Source organism: Gorilla gorilla, chromosome 7 (genome assembly GCF_029281585.2).
Source record: "Gorilla gorilla gorilla isolate KB3781 chromosome 7, NHGRI_mGorGor1-v2.1_pri, whole genome shotgun sequence".
Lineage (NCBI taxonomy): Eukaryota > Metazoa > Chordata > Mammalia > Primates > Hominidae > Gorilla > Gorilla gorilla.
In genome coordinates, this window is record NC_073231.2 from 118,235,434 (window position 1) to 118,257,134 (window position 21,701).

At 35.7% G+C, this 21,701-nt stretch overlaps 1 protein-coding gene across 3 annotated transcripts in view; it reads right to left on the reverse strand.

Moving 5' to 3' along the window:
- Positions 1-21,701, reverse strand: part of CSMD3 (CUB and Sushi multiple domains 3) — a 1,204,746-nt gene that overhangs the window by 162,165 nt on the left and 1,020,880 nt on the right. For all 3 annotated transcript variants that reach the window (XM_019032923.3, XM_031014090.3, XM_019032924.3), the window contains 2 exons: positions 21,252-21,455; positions 5,465-5,589 (listed from right to left, as the gene is read on the reverse strand). In XM_019032923.3, the coding sequence (XP_018888468.2) occupies positions 5,465-5,589; positions 21,252-21,455 (329 nt within the window). The remainder of the gene's footprint in view (positions 1-5,464; positions 5,590-21,251; positions 21,456-21,701) is intronic.

Sequence of the window (21,701 nt, forward strand, 5' to 3'; positions counted from 1 at the left end):
TTCCTGGCTCCCTCTCCTCATGGGCATATCATTCAAGGAAAGTTGTTCATCTTTCTGTACCTCAGATTATTTACATAAATTATTGTCATAAGGGTATCAAATTCATAAATTCATTGTAAAAATTAAATTAGTTAATTCGTATAAGGCACCCTGCATGTAGTAAAGACTCAATAAATCTTAGCTAAGAGGAAGATCAGGGGAGAAACTCAATAAAAAACTAAACCCCAGCATAGCAACTATGCACTTCAAGACGTGGTGATATCTTCAGTTTTCCAATGAAGGTTTCAGAAGTCGGAGGAAGAACATGATTAAGACAGTGCTCTAAGTACAGCACTGCACTGGGTGAAGAAAGTAAAAGTGAAAAGACAATTTCAATATCTATTTCAGTAATATTTCAATATGTATTGCAGTAAAACACAATGAGAGACTCAAGTGTATTGGAGGCAGGAGTAGTAAAAATGGGAACCCAGATGTCACATGTGTTGCTGTAGAGGAAGTTATTAAATTTTGTGTGATTTGAATAGGGGAGGAAGTGAAAGGAAAAATTTGAGAATAATTTATTTTCTTTTCTGTTATTGAGAGTAGTGGGGTAGCAAGAGCAAAAATTTAGACATCTCCAGGAAAATCTATTGCCTAGGTGGGAGAAAGAAAGTCAGTTTACTTCTGGATACATGTGTCTAGTGTATATAGCTGAATAATGGCTTCTGGAGATATCAGGTTCTGATCTCTGGAACCTCTAAATACTACCGTATATGGAAAAGGGTCTTTCAGATGAGCTTAATTTAAGAATCTTGAGAAAGGGGAAAAGAGGCCAAAGGAGATTCGACATTCATAGAAGAGAAGACGATGTGAACACGGAGGCAGAAATTGGAGTGATGTGGCCAGAATCCAAGTGCCAGCAGCCACTAGAAGCTGGAAAAAAACAAGGAAGAGATGCTGTCATTCCTGAGACCCTGAAGTGGGCAGGGACGAGGGAGGAGAGGTTCTGCCAGCATCTCAATTTCAGTGCAGTAAAGCTGATTTTGGACTTCTTGCTTCCAGCGCTATGAGGAAAAAAAAAAAAATCTGTTGTTTGTAACTATAAAACTCATGGTAATTTGTTACAGCAGCCAGAGAGATGTAATATAATTTGCCACTGGGATTCGAGGTACATTGTGAATGTAGTTTGGCATAATAAAAATATAAAGAGTGTAGAAGCAGAATTTGGCCAGAAGAACTGGCAGACAATGCTATGAGATTTGTTAAGGGACTCAAATACATGATCGAGTACTCACTATGACAGAAGACACATGAAAGCCAACTAAAGATTTTTTTTTCTTTTTTAGACAGAGTCTCGCTCTGTCGCCCAGGATGGAGTGCAGTGGCGCGATCTCAGCTCACTGCAACCTCTGTCTCCCGGGTTCACGTCATTCTCCTGCCTCAGCCTCCCGAGTAGCTGGGACTACAGGCGCCCGCCACCACGCCCGGCTAATTTTTTGTATTTTTAGTAGAGACGGGGTTTCACTATGTTAGCCAGGATGGTCTCAATCTCCTGACCTCGTAATCCGCCCGCCTCGGCCCCCAAAAGTGCTGGGATTACAGGCGTGAGCCACCGCGCCCGGCCCAACTAAAGATTTTAAAAGAGGTAACTACTGATTCAGTTTTCAGAGTAACTTTGCATTAGATATAGTTGTCCATCATGGCAATGGAATAGCTTCACGAGGTAACGAATTTCCAATCATTAAAACTAGGCATCTATCATATAACTGTTCAAATTCCATTTTACTTTAGATTATATAAAATCATGATAATCATGCTGTAAATTGATACAATAATGTAACCAACGTATTTTCCCCCATGGCTTATTACATAAATATTTCCCTTTTCTTGATAACTAGCACCATTAATTTTGAATGTAGCTGCACTGGAATTCTCCAATAGACCCTGCTAATATAAACAAACAAACAAATGAATCCACTCTTTCCCACAAAGAGTGGGAAATTCTCATGTAATATTTATATAACAAATTGTTTGTTGAGGTAATTCCCAAAGAATGTTCAATTATTCTATATTATTGTAATTTTTCAGCATTCCAAATGTTTCTTCTTTTCTCCTCTTTTCAGGAATGATTATCCCACTTTATCTCATATATGATTTATTGAATATTCATACAATTCTTTATTCACACACATATTTGGCCCAACAGAGAAAAATATTAAACATTGCTTTAAACCTAGTGTAGTAGCCAGATAGCTTTTAGGTAAATTTAATGAAGTTTCAAATGTAAGTCACATATTATGTGTGTGTGTGTGTGTGTGTGTTACAAGTTTCTATGACTCAGTGATATGTCTAAAACTAGCATCCATGTAAGTGGTTAATTAGAAAAAAGTCCTTGATAGTTTTTTTTTTGGCGTGTTTAAAATTAAAAGCCCCAAATGCTTTACACACTATATGTTTGCTAAACCTGCTGCTAAACTCAAATTTTGTTTTCTAAAGTACAGTCAATAAACAAAGTCCTTCCTCAGTGAAAGATTTTAGTGTTATTCATATGTGTCCGGTTTTGAATAGTGTTTGCCTAGGATAAGTGATATATAACATAGTTTTTCTGCAAACATCTTAGTAGTTCATTATGCCTGCTAACTCTAAAATAGTCAAAACTCCACTTGTGCAAGTATTCATTGATTCGTTCTAAAAATATTTACTGAGAATACACTGCCAAGCACTGTGCAGCACGTACTTCCACTGTACTAGTTGTCAGAATGGACTTGGCACTGTCCTCATGAGCTTACAGATAATTAGTAGTAACATTGAAATGTGATGGAGAACTTAACCTTGTCTCAAGTTCATGGAAGGTCTTCCACAGAAAATGTATTTAAGTTGAGACAGAAATGTTAAGTAAGAATAAGCAACATAAAAGGAGATCATAGAGAGTGCTCGCAGAAAGAACAACATGCACAAAGGGTCCAGAGGCAAAATAAAGCTAGGTTTTTATAAGGAGCTGAAATAGTGCAGATAGAATAGTTACAAAATGAGAACAGAGCACAACGGCATAATCGACAGTGTCAAAAGAGTTAAGGAGATTGGAGACAACTGAGGTATTAGATACAAGAAAATGATAGTATTAGATTTTTACTTTCAGATGGTTACTCTACTGGACGTACCGGGAATAGACTGCAGGAGAATAAGAACCTGGGACAAGGGTGATGCTATCTGATCTCGGGTACTAAAAGTGTGGATGGAGAGATATAGATTTGTTTAAGAGATTTATGAAAGACAAACCTGACGAATTTCATTGTACCGAGTAAGAGTCAGAAAAGAATCAAAATTTCTGACTTGTGTAACTTAATGGATGAGGAAGTTGTTCTGAGAAAGAGAACACTGAGAAATTTCTATAGTTTTGAGAAAATTCTATGAAGTCAGTTTTAGAGGTTGAATTTGACAAGCCATCAAGAAGTTTAGCTGAAAATGTCCAGTGGGCAGTCGGACATATGTTTTGCAGCTTAGGTGAGAGGTCTGAGTTAGATATTTAGGTCTGCATGTCATCATTTATTCAGTCCCTCATTCAAAAATATGTTTTCTGGTTGTCTATTATGATTTACGTCCTCGACATCTCTAGCACATAAAAGTAGCTGAAGCCATGGAATTAGACAAGGTCCCAGAGAGAGTAAAGTGAAATGAACAAAGGCCACAGAATCTCATAAACACTAATATTTGAACAATGGATTGAATTGGAAGAGGAGACCATGTAAGAGATATAGAAGTAGGAGCTACAGATGTAGAAGAGAAAACAAAACAAAATCCAAGAAAATATTGGTGTCCTAGGATCTAAGGAGAAAAAAATAGTCTATTTGGAGTCAGGGGAGGAACAGCAAGATAGAGAGCTGCTGACAGAGCAAGAAAGATGAACCACACAATGGATTTAATCATATTTAGATCTTCACTATGAGACTGGCTCTATTAGAGTATTAGTTGCTGAAGCCACATTGCAATGGGTCAAAAAGAGAAGATAATAACTAAAGAAAACATGTCAGGGTTTTCAAAATTTTAAGATTAGATGGAAATAAGTAAGCTGATTTAATATATAGATGCTCTTGAATAACCTTGAGAAGATTATAACCAGATGATGTGGTAAAAGTTCTATGAAGATTCTGAAGGTTTCATATCATTTCAGATCCTCTGTACAAGCTGGAGCATGGGCAATCCCAAAATCCTTATTATTCTACTATAATAAGATAGGATTGATTCGTTATCTTCAAATTTGACAAATTGTCTATAAACTAGCAAGAATGTAAGTATGCATCTATAATCTTTGGATGGCCTTAAAACTCTGAAAATGTACATGCTTTTTGTTTTGTCATTGGTTTGCTGGCATATTTTACTCCCAACACCTGTCGAGTAATTTTTAAAATGTCTGAACAATTATAAATCCATGAAGCTGATTTTTTTTACTAAAAATTATGCTTCAATCTAATTTCATTATTAATGCATGGCATCTTGGCTAATTTTTCCACAACTCTTATATGTCTCAAGTTTCTAAAGAAAAACTCTACAAATCAATTAGAGAAGTAATCAAGTTATATCTGTGAAGGCTAGATAAGGTAATATTTATGAAGCATAATTACCTTTCATAGAATATATATACTGATTCTGCAGTAAAATATTATCAATTCATCCAGAAAAAATATATATCTTTATGTAAAACAGAATAACTGGTCAAATAGCACCCCCAAAATAGACATAATTCAAATAACAGGACAGTCACTGTTGATTACCTATTTTTAAAGAGCATCTTCCTTCCTTGCTAACACAGATCTGGCTTAGTTCAATGAAGTGAGAGATGTGTGCATAATAGGAGGCTGCACTTATTGCTTACTCCTGATAGGTAATATAGTTTTATTTGAGCCAAATCATAGTAAATCTTTGGTTTTTGCCCATTGCATAGGTTTGGAACGGATATGATTGCAATCTTGGTCAATAAAACAGGAGGGAAAGTCTGCTGGCAGGTTTCCTGAAAAGTTTTCTTAACCACTGAAATGGTACATAACATAGGGACATTCTGTTTTAGCTGCTGGCCATTGCTATGAAGGGCTGTTATGCCTAGAGCTTTTGCAGCCACCTCAAGATCTCAGGAGAAGGTGTCTAAGAACTAAAACCAACAGGCTGAGCATGGCAGAACAGAGAGATGGAAATAACGTGGGTGAGGAAAGACACACTGAACCCCTGAAATAATGTTTAAAATCTGCTTACCTCAAGATTCCATGTTATATGGGGTTAACACATTTTTTTTGTATTGCTTATGCCATCTTGAATTGGCTTTCTGTTAATTCTACGTGAAAAAAATTAATAACAAATATCTTTCTATTCATTTCAACCATGTCAGTCAAAACCACTTGCTAAACTTTTAGAAATAATGTTCATTCTGTCATCTCTGAAAAGATTAACTACAAACATACAATGAAAAGAAGAAAAACTTAAATATTCTTACTTGAATGCCAGCTCCCTCTGGCACTGTGATCTTCCACACACAATTCAGATTGTTGTCATAAGGCTCAGGGTATCCAGGTGACAAAATAGTCCCTTTGCGCTTAGTTAAAATTCCACCACAGGGCACTGAAAATAAAGCAGTCCAAGAGAGGGAGTTAATTCTAATGCAAAGGATTAAAATAAGAGTAAAGGTCAGAGATAACATCTTAGACAGATACTAGACTTGCAAATCAAATCATACTTTTTTCAAAACTGATAAAAGCAATGAAAATGAAGTTTTTGTATACCATGGAAACGATAACAAATAATTAGACAGCATTAATGGATGACCTTTGAATGGCATATCTAAAAATCACACTACAATTAACTCAATAACAGCATAGTATTTGTATTGTATTACTAAAACATGCATTGACTAAATTTGCCTTAAAAATAGTTCATTTTTAGATAAAAATTGTCTTGAATTTTTAAAAAATTATTTGGTACTTTCTCCTTCATGCATTCTTTGAGGAGTAACAGCATCCACTGGAAAGTAATGAGGATGATGATAACAATTATATTATGATCATAACATTTATATAGAGCCTACTATATGCGAGGCACCCTTCTAAGTACTTTACATATTTTAACTCATTTAAGCCTTCCAACAACTAATGAGATATGAACAAGTACTCTCCACATTCTACAGCTGAGGCAATCAAATGGAGTAATTAAGAGATTGTCTTGCCCAAGATCACATATGAAGAGATGAAGCTGGCCAGGTGCAGTGGCTCATGCCTGTAATCCTACAACTTTGGGAGGCTGAGGAGGCTCACAATGTCGGGAGTTCGAGACCAGCCTGGCCAATATGGTGAAACCCCGTCTCTACTAAAAATACAAAAATTAGCCAGACGTGATGGTGGGCGCCTGTAGTCCCAGCTACTCTGGAGGCTGAGGCAGGAGAATCGCTTGAACCCAGGAGGCAGAGGTTGCAATGAGCTGAGATTGCGCCACTGCACTCCAGCCTGGGAGACAGGATAAGACTCCATCTCAAAAAAAAAAAAAAAAGATGAAGCTGAGATTTGAATCCTGGCAGTTGAAGCCAGAGTCCATGTCCTTAGATGGAACTGAAGATACTTGAAGTGGTCCCAGTTTAGTTGTTGCCAGTCTAACTACTACAAGAAAGAATATGTATGCAGACCTACTCAGAAGTCAATAAAGGCTTCTATCATTTTTAGAAGGTACTAGTCTGAAAGTAAAATTCTCATGCCATTAATAGAATCACCTTGATTCTGGCCATGACCTAACTCATAACTCTTAAATTCTGTGTGACTTTGACCTGTTCTTTAGAATCTCTGAAACACAGATATCTTATCTGTGGAATGGTAACACTATTGTTTCTAAAAGGCTTTTGTGAAAAATACAAAGAAACTAGAATGTACATAAGAAACTAGCACACTGCTTGGAAAACAGTTAGAAATCAATAAATTATATTTCCTTTTGCTACAAATATTATTTTAGGTCCCAATTGTACTGTGCTCCTGGGGAATTTGTCCTAGTATGGCTGTAAATGATGAGATATAAAGAACATATCTTTTGTAATAATAATTTTTTTTAAAGTGAATTACAGTTTTGTGCCACTTCCAAAGACAAACACAAAAACCAGGGCAATTACTCAAAAAAAAAAAAAAAAGATGTTGCAAACTTTTTAAAATAATGTGACAATATATTTTTAAAGAAACTCACTTAGTTGTGTTTTCTTACAAATCTCTGTTAATGGGTTATATACAAATTCTGTTTAAATTAGTCAAAATTAATTTAGCTCATTTAAATAGAAAACCAGCAGTTTAGCATGATTTGAGAATGACATGCAAAAGACAGAGGAAGAAATTTAAAACATTCGCCCAAAAAATAGAACAAAAACGTAATTGATGAAGTGTTGATCCTGCTGATGAAAAAAAAATACTTTATAGATGCTCTTCCTCTCCATCGCCACCACCACTTTTCCTCATACATACTTTTTTTTTTTTTTTCTGAGTTACTACATTAATCACATAAGTGGCCTCCCTATGGCTGGTATGTTTTCCATGCACTATATTTTTCAAAATACTGTCAAAATTATCTTTCTAAATTAAAATATGACATGTTGCTTCTCTGGTGAAAATCCTTCAATAATTTCCCCTTTGTCTGAATTCACAGCTCACAGATAATTTCTTTCTTTCTTTTTTTTTTTTTTTTTTGAGACAAGCTCTGTCTTTGTTGCCTAGGCTGGAGTGCAGTGGTGTGATTATAGCTCACTGCAGCCTCAAATTCCTAGGCTCAAGCAATCCTCCCACCTCAGCCTACAGAGTAGCTAGGACTACAGGTATGTGCCATCACACCCAGCTAATTTGTGTATAGATATTCAGCTAATTTTTATATAGCTAATTTGTAGAGACAGGATCTGTGTTGCTCAGGCTGGTCTTGAATCACCGGCCTCAAACAATGCCGCCTCAGCCTCCCAAAGTGCTAGGATTATAGGCACGAGCCACTGTGCCCGGCCTACAGATAAATATAGTTAATTGTATTAGTCTCTGACTTCATCTCCAGGCTTGTATGTAACTATAATTTCCCAAGCCCTCATCATCTTAATCCCCCAACCCAGTCCAGCCTTCTAAACTAATATGCTTTCTTATTGCTGTCACTTGATTTGTCCCCTTCTCTCACCTAGCTAACACCTACCCATCTATGGACTTTCAGTGTGAATGTTACCGCTTCAACCCTTTGGAATTTCCCTGTGTTAAGTGTCCTGTAGTTTACCATAGCACCAAATGTTTTCCTGTACAATTTTATCATACTATGCTTCCGCATTATTTTTATGTTAGTCTCTTGCAACAGACTCAAGTCTGAGCAGACAAGGTCACCCTTTTGCCTGAAACTCTGTTTATCAAGATTCTAACTCTTCTTCTTTGCATTATAAATTTTCTTCCATGCTGCTACAGTGACAAGCTATCTCCTCTTCCTCCATCCTCTCTTTCATGCATTGCCTCAGACTTTTGTCCTCACTACTCTAGTGAAATAACCATGTGAAAGTCACCAGAATATTAATGTTGTGATATGATCAATCCTTAACTTGCATTTTACTCAATCTATGAATAATTAGCTCTCACTGTTGATCACTCCATCTGTCTTGAGCCTTTGTTTGCTTGAACATCAGAACACCATACTCTCCTGGTTTTCTACTCTATTATTGGCTGCAGTCAGATTTTTTTTTTTTAACTCATTCTCCTCTTTGTAACTTTGTCTTAGGCCATATTCTCTTTCTAATCACTGTCCCCCCTTCCATGTCTTCTATATACTCTGACTACCAGATGTTTATCTCTAGCTGTGATTTCTGTGAGTTTTGCAATCATAGGTCTAATAAGTATCTCAAAATGGATATGTCCAAAATAATAACTTTGAAATTCTTCTTCATCCACACTCTCTTTCATCTCAGGGATTGTCACCACCATTCACTCAGTTCTTAGGCCATAAACCTAAGATTCATGTTGATTTATCTTTCTTGCAGTCAAGTTTACATTTACATCTATTCTCAATCTATCAGTAACGGCTCCACCTTAAAAATATATCCCAAAGCTTACTAATTCTCATCACTGTGACCATAATCTTCCTATCCAAATCACACTACTTTTCCCCTCCATTACCTTGATAGGCTTCTAATCAGTCATATTGGTTCTACTCCACATCTCCCTACACTAACTGCAGTGATTTATTAGAAACTGATTAAGATCATATCACTCCCCAGCTCAATATATTCCCATACTAGTTAGGAAAATTTCAAACTCACCGTGGTCTTCAAGGATCCATGTGACTTGGCCCTCTGCTCTGCCTCTCTAAACTCATCTCCTATCACTCTTTGCTATCATTTACTGTGTTCCAGACACTGTGGCTTGAACATGTCAAGATCTCTCTCCCTCAACAGTCCATACACTTGCTCACCAACAAGAAAGACTTTTATTCATCCCTCCCTTTGTTCATTTTATTCAGGTTTAAAATAGCAGCATGCTCTGGATGTCTTGTTGCAACTCCAGCTCCTGCTTTATTTTTTTCTATAGCATTATCACTCCCCAAAAGAAAAGAATATATTTCTTGATGACTTTTGTCCTCCTCCAGTAAAATGTAAAATGTAAATGCAAAATGTAAGGACAAAGATCTTATATTCTTATTCAAAACTATGTCACCAGTGCTTAGAATAGTGTTGGCATGCAGTAAGCACTCAATAAATTATTGCTGAATAAATCACTGAAGAACTGATTGTGTATCTGTACATATCTTGTGCTTTCAAATTACCTCTTTATCATTCCTGCATCATTCCTGTCTCCCAGTATTTTTCTAAACAAGCCATATTTGTCTAATTCTACTGCAATCATATTTATTTATCAACAAAATATGCTATAGAAAAATTAGCAGATATGCAATACCACAATCTAACATTTGCATCCTGTTTTTTAAAAGATATAGGATAAATTTCTGTTCTGATCAGTATTCAGTATAATATGTGGATTAATAGAACAGGCTTTCAAATCAAGCAGCCTAAGTTCAAATCCAATTCTGCCTTTTTATCTAAACCAAGAGGTTTTACTATCTGTAAAATAGAGATAATTATATCTACCTTCCAGAGTTGATGTCAATATTAAATGAGATAATGCTTAATAGTGCTTCATTCAAATGCCAAAAATTGCTATTTATTATTGTATTTAATAACTTTTTCATGGATGAATGGATAGATGAATAAATGGATAAATGAATGAGATGGAGAGTTTGTATATATTTCTTCATGACCTTTTTTTCCCATTCTAAGAAAAGATGAAGTAGACAGGTGTTGCCATGGAGACTTTCAAGTAAAAGTAGTTCTTTCTGGGTCTCTAAAGAACTTGAAAAAACAGAACCAGATAAGCATGATCAGATAAGCAGCTAATTAAAGACTCTTTGCCTAAGGGGAGTAGGTGGCAGCTTCCAGGGCTTTTCAAAAAAGACCTCCCACTAACAGAAGTACTTATGCCTAAGGCCATATATTGTCAAAGCTATTAGTGGCTGCAGGGGGTTATTTGAATCACAGAGTCTAAAAGGGAGGAAAGCCTGGGGGTTTAGGAGACTGCAGAGTTTAAGAAATGTGAAGTGTAACAAGGTCAAATTTGGAAGATAAAAACTCAGTCTTCAGCATAAGTTTTATTTTTCAGTTTTTCATTGGTCTCAAGTCTAATTTTTTAAAGTAAAATTTTATTGTATTTTATTGTAATTAAGAAAGGCTTGGAACTACAGCTTTGTACAAGATTATTAAATATTGTTTACAAACTGGTTGTTAAAGTTTGTGAATCTTCTAATTTAGTATTTGACCATTTTAACTATAAGCACAACTCACATATCATGTCTTATGGGGCTGCTTTCCAATCAACAGTTTAGTTTTAGTATGTCAGTGTGTGCAAAATTAATGAACATTTTCTTGTGCTTTACTGTGACAGAAAAAAAAAACAGTGTTGACAGTAATAATAAGAACTGTGAGACTGAAATGATACAATTGAGAGGGAAATCATTAGGAATGTAGAAAGCAGTATTGTTTTGCTTTCAATTGGATGCTCACTTGGCTTAAGCTGTTAACTGAGCATTCATTGAACTAAGACAGAAAAACAATCATCATGTATAAAACCCTGTAAATAGGCTGTCAAAGATTATATCTAAACTGTAAAGTGTAAATGGAGAATTTGCTCTCTCTCAGAATAAAACTCCCCATATAATACGTAAATCTATTGCTTGTGTTTTACCAACATACATATCTTTCCTGCAGATGTCAGAAGAGTTTGAAACCTCAGATTTGTGAAGGTTTAAGCAAGGAAACTATGCAAGAGTATCACCATGTGGTGGAATACTGAAATGGAAAAAGTATGGACCTTGGACTTGGGAAGTTGGTAAGGGTTGTCAGACCCTCTACAAATATTCGGGAAATTGATACAGTAATTTACTAAAATCCACTCACTGAATAAAAGTTTGCTGAACACCTGTTGTGTGCCAAGTCCTCTTTCGATTGAGCCCAAAACCAACATAGTGACAATGGAAAGGGGGACAATTAAGACAGATTAAGAAATGTTTTACAACCAAAAATTATACATAATACAGTTCGATGGTTGCTGTAAAGGTAATGGTATAAAGAGTAAACGGTTGATGGGTGGCAGAAAATTATTTTAGATAGGATGGCCAAGAAAAATAGGAGACTTCAATGAAATGATGTAGTGAGATAAAAAGCTATCTGTTCTAATCAGAGGAAATAAGAAATTCAAAGACCTTGGGGCAGATGTTTTATGCAGTTAACAGAGGTTGAAAAGGAGCACAAATTAAAGAGAACACTTTGATATTAACGTAAGATAGCTCTGTACTTGACTCTCATATTTGAATATTTAAGACACTGAGCTTTTTCTATCTTAAAAATATTTTAAGACATGACCATTTTTATTCAGAACATTTTGAAGCTAAAATATTTATAGTTAAAAATAGAAATGCAAACTATATTTTCATTTATGTAAAGATTAGTAGTTGCACCAAATGGTAAAACTTAAACTTGTCTATCTTCCGAATGTCATTTAGAATCATCACCTTTCTATTTCTTCTCTCACATAGACCCCATATATCCATCTGTCATATTGTCAACTTTATGGATTTACACCTGTTCCACAAGGAAGAATATTTTTAAAACGGTATAAGGTAATATGTCTTTTTCATGTGATCTTGGCAGAAAATAGAAGTCATATGACACAATTTTCTATCTCTGGATATGCACTTTTAAACTGCCTCATTCTATTCAGGCCATAACAAAATACCATAGAATGGGTGGCTTATAAACAACAGAAATTTATTTCTCACAGTTCTGGAAGCTGGAAAGTCAGCACTGGTAGATTTGATGTCTGCTGAGGGCCCCTTTCCTGGATTATATATGACCGTCTTCTGGCTGTGTCCTCACATGGTAAAACTGGCTAGAGAGCTCTCTGGGGTCTCTTTCATAAGAGCATTAATCCCATTCATGAGAGCTCTGCCCTCATAACTACCTTCCAATCCCTGCCCCCAATACTATCATCTTATGGGTTAGGATTCTAACATGTGAATTTGGGGAATTCAAACATTCAGACTACAGCATTCTGCTGCTGGCCCCCAAAATTAATGTCCTCACATGCAAAATACATTCATTCCATCCCTATAGCCCCACAAGTTATAATTTGTTCCAGCATCAACCATAAGTCTAATGTTCAAAGTCTCATCTAAATATCATGTCAATCACATATGGGTGACACTTTAAGATATGATTCATCCTGAGGCAAACTCACCTCCAGCTATGAGTCTGTAAAATCAAACAAATTATCTACTTTCAAAACACAATGATGAGACAGGCACGGGACAGATATTTCCATTCTTAAAAAAGAAAAACAGGGCAGAAGAAAGGGGTAACAGATCTTAAGCAGGACCAAAACCTTAAAATTCAAGAAGAATCTATTTGATTCAATGCTCTGTTCTTCAGTCCCACTGGGCCTATGGTCTCACCTCCTAGACTCACAGGTTGGAGGTCTCCTCCCAGACACGCTGCAGGGAAGGTCCCACATTCTGGACCTAGTGGAGGTTATAATCTTACTTCTGTAGGTTTGCTGGGCATAATACATACTACAGCTCTCACAGGTTAGAGTTGCATGCCTGTGGTTCTCCCTGACTAACATCACACACCAGTGGCTCTACTGTTTCATGATCATATTGGTGGCCCCACCTCTGTAGCTCCACTGGGCATTTTTCCACAAGGCAATGCTAAAGGTGTGGGGCTATCCACATGACCTCTATGGCAGTTCTTTGCCTGGGCAGAGAGGCTTTCCAGGACACCCTTTGAAATCTACACAAAGGCAACCACATCTCCATAGCTTTATTGGGTACCAAGCATGGTGAACCAGACCCACAAGAACTATCCCTATGTAGCCAAGCAGCTGTGTGACAGACTGCATGAATCAGAGCCTGAGGTTTAAGGCCCTTCCTTTGAAATCTGACTCCAAGGCCCTTGCACTATGGGCTTGTGACTGGATGGGTAGCCTCGATGATCTCTGAAATGCACTCAGGTTCATTCTTCCTTTGTTTTGGACAATAGGTCCTGGCTTCTGTTTAGATGGCTAACTAATGCTCTCATTGTATTGATGAATAGCTTCTAGCTTCTACTGAGATTGTGAGTTCATACTAATCTTCTTATCAAACATTACTCGACTAAACTCTTTTTTTATTTTTTTTAAGACAGAATCTCGCTCTGTTGCCTGGGCTGGAGTGCAGTGGTACGATCTCGGCTCACTGCAACCTCTGCCTCCCAGGTTCAATCAATTCTCCTGCCTCAGCCTCCCGAGTAGCTGGAATTACAGGCATGTGCCACCACGCCCAGCTAATTTTTGTATTTTTAGTAGAGACCAGGTTTCACCACGCTGGCCAGGGCTGGTCTCAAATTCTTGACTTCACGTGATCCACCCGCCTCGGCTAAACTCTTAAAGTTCTCTTTTGAATAGGTCTTCCCATTTTTCCAATACAGGTAGGTTGAAAGTTTTTAAAATATAGAAGTTTTGATTCCCAATTTTTTTTTTTTTTTTAGACAGAGTCTTGCTCTGTCAGCCAGGCTGGAGTGCAATGGTGTATTCTTGGCTCACTGCAACCTCTGCCTCCTGGGTTCAAGCGATTCTCCTGCTTCAGCCTCCAGAGTAGTTAGGACTATAGGTGTGTGCCACCACACCCAGTTAATTTTTGTATTTTTAGTAGAGACAGATTTCCCATTGGCCAGACTGGCCTCGAACTCCTGACCTTGTGATCTGCCCACCTCGGCCTCCCAAAGTACTGGGATTACAGTTGTGAGCCACTGTGCCCAGTCCTGATTTCCAATCGATTAACAATTCCATGTTTAAATCATTGGCAGTCAAGGGAAGCCAAGCTGAACCATTAACACTTTGCTTAGATATTTTCTCAGCCAAATATCCAATTTCATTGTTTAAAGTTTTACCTTCTAGAAAACTCCAGAACATGAACACAATCAGCCACTTTTGTTATAATGTGGCATAATCTTTGCCACATTATAACAAGAATATTCTTTCCTCTATTGTTCAACAACTTGTTCCTCATTTCCATCTAAGGATTCATCAGAATTACCTTTACTATCCATATTTCTACTAATATTCTGTTCATAACCACTTAGATATTTTAGTAAAAAGATGTTGCCTTTCTCTAGAGCTTTCCTCCTTTTCTTCTGAGCCCTCATCAGAATTTCCCTTTACAGTTCTTTCACAACAATGTAGGCTTTTTCTAGCATGCACCTCAAACTCTTCCAGCCTACACCTGTTACCCAGTTCCAAAGCTGCTGCCACGTATTTAGTTTGTTGTTACAGTAGCACCCCACTCCTGGTACCAATTTTCCATCTTAGTCTGTTCAGGCTACTATAACAAAAAAACACAGACTAGGTGGCTTATAAACAATAGAAATGTATTTCTTATAGTTGTAAAGGCTGGGAAATCAAAGTTTTCTAAAGCATTGGCAGATTCAGTATCTGATGAGGGCCCTTTTCTTGGTTCATAGACAGCTATTTTCTTGCTGTGTCCTCACATGGTAGAACAGGTGAAAATATCCCTGGTGTTGCTTTTATGAGGACACTAATCCCATTGGTCATCTCCTAATGGCCCCACCTCCCAATACAATCACCTTAGGGGTTAGAATTTTTACATAAAAAATTGGGGAAAACAAATATTTAAACCATAGCAAGAATCAATGCAAAATCAAAAGTAGTCTGTTCTTTATCTAAAGACTCCTGATGGATGCAGTGTCAGGGTTCTCAAAAAGCCCAGGAAACTACAGACTGCTGGATCTCTGACAGAGAGATGGTGTGGGTTCCTGGGTACCCACATCTTTTGCCCTAAAAGTAGGAAGTGAGTTCTGGCTGAATCTAGGTTGAGAACAGTAAACTAGCATTCACTCCTGAAGTGGAATATCAGTAATAGACTAGATAACAGCCTAAAGCCTTTCATAGGCTTTAGTTCCTGGTGTTAGCTACTGTACTTGCTAAGATAAATCCTTAGTTGGATAGCATCACCTTACTCTTTTTATATAGATTTTTATTTTTGATGGCTAAAATGCTGGGATTAATCAACTGATACATTTGAAATATAAAAACTCTTTGTGATAATCATGTAGAATAGGAGCTTTCTTCAGTTTCAGACACAAATGGTTAATGGTTTAAAATTTATAGTCTTGGGCCAGGCCCGGTGGCTCACACCTGTAATCCCAGTACTTTGGGAGGCCGAGGCAGATAGATCACCTAAGGTCAGCAGTTCAAGACCAGCCTAGCCAATAAGGTGAAACCCTGTCTCCACTAAAAATACAAAAAAATTAGCCAGGCATGGTAGTGCATGCCTGTAATCCTAGCTGCTTGGGAGGCTGAGGTGGGAGGATTGTTTGAACTCAGGAGGCAGAGGTTGCAGGAGATCGCACCACTGCACTCTAGCCTGGGTGACAGTGCAAGACTCCATTTCAAAAAGAATAAAAATAAAAACAAAATAAAATGTATAGTCTCATATTCTCTATTCTATGTTTCACAAATATTCTCTTCAAATGTTCACTTTCTTCACTCACTTCTCTTTGCTTGCTATTTTGCTATTTTTTTTTAATTTTTCCTTTTCTCTCTCTGTTTAATGTGACAGATCATTTCTCCCATCTATATCTTGCCTCTTTCTAACTCTGTCTCATCTGCATGTCTTCATGGATATAAGAATATTTATTTCTTTGGATAATATGATGTTTAAATTTTTAGGGTAATAAGAAAAGCAGAGCATAAACACGGGTTAAATATATACTTGCAAGGCCTATTAAAATTGTAGTAATAATTATTTTAACTTTGTTTTTATTTTATGTTAAAAAAATTTGCCAACAATGAAAACAAACCAAAATGTCTATTTCTTTAAGTACACTCCTCAACCATTTGACCTGGAATGCATTAATTGGTGGAAATTTCACTGTCCTCCTAAATGGTATATTTTAATAAAGATTTACTATTATTTTCAATAAAATCAACACATTTTTCCTAAACTTTCATATAAATTTTAAATGCAAATAGAAGTCAAACATTCAAGGAATCCTAAATTAGAGTTGGAAAGAATGACAGTACTCAGTGCTTTCAGCCTTTTCCAAAATGCAAAAATCTTCTGTGGAAGGCACATTTTCCATATAATAACTTTAAATTGTTTTAAAAATAAAATGCCAACACATTAAAATCAATAGTATCAAACACTTGATCAGTACTGCATATTAAGTCCTATATTCTGCATCGAATACCTTTAGAATTGGAATCTTCTCTCTTGATTTTGTGGTGGCTTATTTGACAAAAACAAAAACAACTTATTTTCTTTAGTGCTTATTAGGTTCCAAGAACTAAGCCCAGGCTTTTAATCATTTAGCCATAATGAACCTATGAAGAAGTTTTCTTATTTTCTTGTTTTATTGGTATGGGATTTGAAGATCAGAGATTATGTAAATTTTCCAGGATCTTATTGTAACTCACTTCAATTCAGTCATGCGGACAAAGCGAAGACATTCACCCACGACTCTTGTGCTGATAATTTAGTACAATTCCCAGCTCTGATGATTTCACTCAATTTTACATAATTCTTTACAACCTTTCACGTTAATTAGCACATTAACATGATAAATATACAAACAGAACCTTTAAGGATTAATTCATACATTTACATTTCAGTTCTTGGCATATGTAGGTTCTTTGAACACTCTCACTAAAGGAATACAAGGGTTTTTGATGATATTTAAAGATTAATGAACTAGTTTATGAATTTCCATGTCATTATATTACTCTGTTTTTACAGTAGATTATATGAAACTAAATGAAGAGAACTACTTATCTAAGTCCTTCTATTTTTACAGCATTGATATTTTCTGTCAATACCTACATAAATATATTAAAAGTGACACAGAAATTATGTAAATAATTACTGGGGAAAGTAAGGCAGAAATAATGATTCTTAGTAATTACAGAAAAAGATGTAAAAATCTACTGTGAGTTTTGAAGAGAGTTATTATTATGTGTCTGTCTTCAATTATTAAAGTGATTTCAAGCAATGTAATTTCCAATTTATGCATATTGCATGACTAATTTTCACAGACATATAGAAACATTTCTTTTAGCTCATGATTCCTTTAGTTCAGAATGTTATAAATGTTATTTATAACATTTCACGAGTATGAAGTCAATGTATTGTGTTGTATGTATTGTGGTTCAGAAAAGAGGACATTATTTGTTTTGTCTTTATTAGAGTGCAAGTACCTAAGGGGAGGATCTCTCTGCCATATTAACCCCAGCTCTCTGGTAGGCACAAGACAGGCGGAACATTAAGTCCAGCTGATTTATCTCCTGTATTTGTGGACTGTCAAAAATGTATTTTAATGGAGTCAGCAATTCTGCATAATAAATGAGGCAGAAATGTAATTGGGAAATAGCTTATAAGTCAGAACATAAAGAGAAGCAGTAATCTATCAATTAATTTAGGGTTCAAAGGTAGAAAAACTTAGTTTTAAATCCTGCCTCCACTCTAACCCTTACTATGCTCTGCCACTTTAAAGAGAACTATTTTACCTCTTTCAGACTCAGTTTATTCATCTGTACATTCCAAAAGTAACAGTTCCATAGATTTGTCAGAGGATTGCAACAAATATGTATTTAAATTACTTAGCATGGAATCAGGCTTTTTTAGACAATTCAGGCTGCTATAACAAAATACCATAGATTAGGTAAGTTTTCAACAACAGAAATGTATTTCTTAGAGTTTTAAAGATTGGGAAGTCTAAGATCAAGGTGCCAGCAGATGTAGTGTTTGGTGAGGGCTTGCTCAGTGCTTCATAGACAGTGCCTCTGTGTCCTCACATGGTGGAAGGCTGAATATGCTTCCTCAGACTTCTTTTATAAAGGCACAAATCTCATTACTGAGGGCAGAGCCCCTGAGACCTAGTCACCTTCCAAAGGCCCCACCTCTTAATACCCCCACATGGGGGATTAGGTTTCAACATAAGAATTTGTGCGTGTTGGGGGGCGGTGGGGTGAGGGAGAGAATAAATATTCAGATGATAGGATTGGCAAACAGTGGCATTAAGAAAATTATAAATATCAGAAATCAGAAATTGTGGTTATTTAGCTAAAAGATAAGAAAATTGGAGAGTCATTTACAGTCTTCTAGTGTTTTAAATTATTTTTTGTAAGTGTTCATTCAACAAATAACAGAATAATACAAGAATAGTTCAGATTCCATCTATTGTCATGGAAAAAATAAAATATTTGTTTTAAGAAAAAAATGCACTGTGAAATATGCTAGGTATATTTTTGGGGTTGGGGGTGGGAGTGGCGATATCAAATTCCTAGAGAAATCAAATGACCAACCATCCTTCCTAGTTATTTGTGAGAGCCTAGTTTATACCATTATCCTAGCACAATTGCTGACAATGTCCTGATTTAAATGGTAAAAAAAATATATTTTACTTAAAGCAAATATATTCTATAAAAATTACATAACCTGGCTGGGTGCGGTGGCTCGCACCTATAATCCCAGCACTTTGGCAGGCCGAGGCGGGTGGATCACGATGTCAGGAGTTCAAGACCAGCCTGACCAACATGGTGAAACCCCGTCTCTACTAAAAGATAGAAAAAATTAACCGAGCATGGTGGTGGGTGCCTGTAATCCCAGATACTTGGGAGGCTGAGGCAGGAGAATCACTTGAACCTGGGAGGCAGAGGTTGAGTGAGCCAAGATCATGCCATTGCACTCCAGCCTGAGTGACAGGGCGAGACTCCATAAAAAAAAAAAAAAATTACATATCCTGTGAATGCATATCAACAGATTTATCTTTGATCTCTTCTCAGTAGAAATAAATGTACCTTCTATGTTATTTCACAATTTAAAATTATTTTTTATTCTAATGACCTATGAACTGACATGTGAGCAAATGTATTTTAAAAAGGTTAAAATAAGAATGGCAAATATAATTCATTTTCATATGGCAAAATGTGTTATTAAAAAGTAATTTTATATATTTATGATTGTCTATTATGTGTCAATATACACACTCATTCCTCCCTATGGAGAGTGGACTATTAAGATTATTAAAATTAAAACAAAAATAAAACAAAAATTTTGCTTATCTTTTATTTTTAACCTGTAATCCCAGCATTCTGGGAGGCCGAGGGGGATGGATTACTTGAGGCTAGGAGTTTGATACCAGCCTAGACAACATGGTGAGACCTGGTCCCTTTTGTATTTAGTAAAAATACAAAAATTAGTTGGGCATGGTAGTGCACGCCTGTAATCCCAGCTACTCGCGATGCTGAGGCAGGAGGCTTTAACCTGGGAGGCGGAAGTTGCAAGGGAGCTGTGATCATGCCACGGCCTTCCAGCCTGAGCGACACAGCAAGACACTCTCTCAAAAAAAAAAAAAATATATATATATGTATATATATATACACATCTTATTTTAACATCACATACTAATATAACTTTAATGAGAAACAACTCAAGTCATTAGAATTATTTTATAACCTGAGATTAAGTCTTACCACTCTTTTTTGAATTTAATATTATGTAATTTAAAAAATAATAAAAATTTCCAGATATGTTCTTGGGGCAGAGAAGAGAGTAATTTCCCTACTTTCTATATTTTCTATGTCTATGGAACTCTACAAAAGCCAAGCGTCATTATAATTACCCTGAAATACTATAAAATTCTAAACTATTAAGATATCCATAATTTTAGATGGTATACATTCTATTTACCATTGCAAGTTAGATACACTATTGCAAAAACAACTTCGAAACAATAAGATTTTTGGCTAACCTTATGCATTTTACTCATTCAAAATGTTACCACCTATATTTGTGAAAGACTGAAAAAATTTATAATTTTATATTTTTATACATATCTGTAACTAATAGAGTAAGAAAAAATTAATTCATATTTTCTAATTCTTTTGATGACCAAGCAAAATATTTCCAGAAAAGTCAGCTTTTGGATTCTTAAAAGATATCTGAATTCTTTACATATTGGCCCAGAAATCTTTGCACAAACTTTTAAAAATAAAAAATAACATTTATTTCAAAGGATGACTACCAGAGGCTGAGAACTGTAGTGGACGAAAACACAGAATGTATAAGATCTGCCATTTGATAGCACAACAGTGTGACTACAGTCAATAACAACTTAACTGTACATTTTGAAATAACTTAAAGAGTATAATTGGATTGTTGCAACACAATGAATAAATACTGGAGAAGATGGATATCCCATTCTTCATAATGTGCTTATTTCACATTGCCTGCTTGTAAAAAAAATCTCATGTACTCCATTAATATATACACCTACTGTGTACCCACAACAATTAAAAATAAAAAAAATAAAAGGATAGTAGTGCTTCATAATCCCACATTAGTAGCAGCAGATTCTATGTTCCTGGAAATATATATATTTACTTACATCCACATAAATCCATATAAATCAGTAAATGAGGAAACTATTTAGCTAATTCAACACAAATTTTTTTACTGATTTCATCACCAAGACAATTGCAACAAATCTCCACTGATTTTTCATATTTATATAAAGCATACTTATTAAATTATTTAAAATTAAGTACATAATTATTAGATCTGAAATTTTAAAAATTGAAAGATGTAACCAATTTTTATATAAAATATGTATAATCACAGATCATACAAATTTATATACTCACCAATACAAGTAGGTAAGGAATCATTCCACTGGGCCAAAGAGTTGGGCACTGTTTCACACCTAATTGCTATGGATCCATGGAGAATATATCCTGGATTACAATCAAAAAGAACCGATGAACCGACGGCAAATTCATTGCCAATTCTTCTTCCGAATCTTGGTTCAGGCACAGAACTGCATTGTGTAGAACTTGTTCTAGGAACAGCTGTGTAGAAATATTATATTTATTTTAATTTTATATGGTAGACAAATACAGATTTCAAAATGTAACTGTTTAAACACATTTTCGAGATATCATCACTTTTTATCAGAACTTGAATTAACAATTTGAATACATTCTTAAAGTTTTAAATTTCAGACAGAATAAAATATAATTTAAAATAAATATTGTTATTGTCATCAAGGTTTTTTATTAGAAAAGTTTTACTTTTGATTCTTTAAACATCAACGA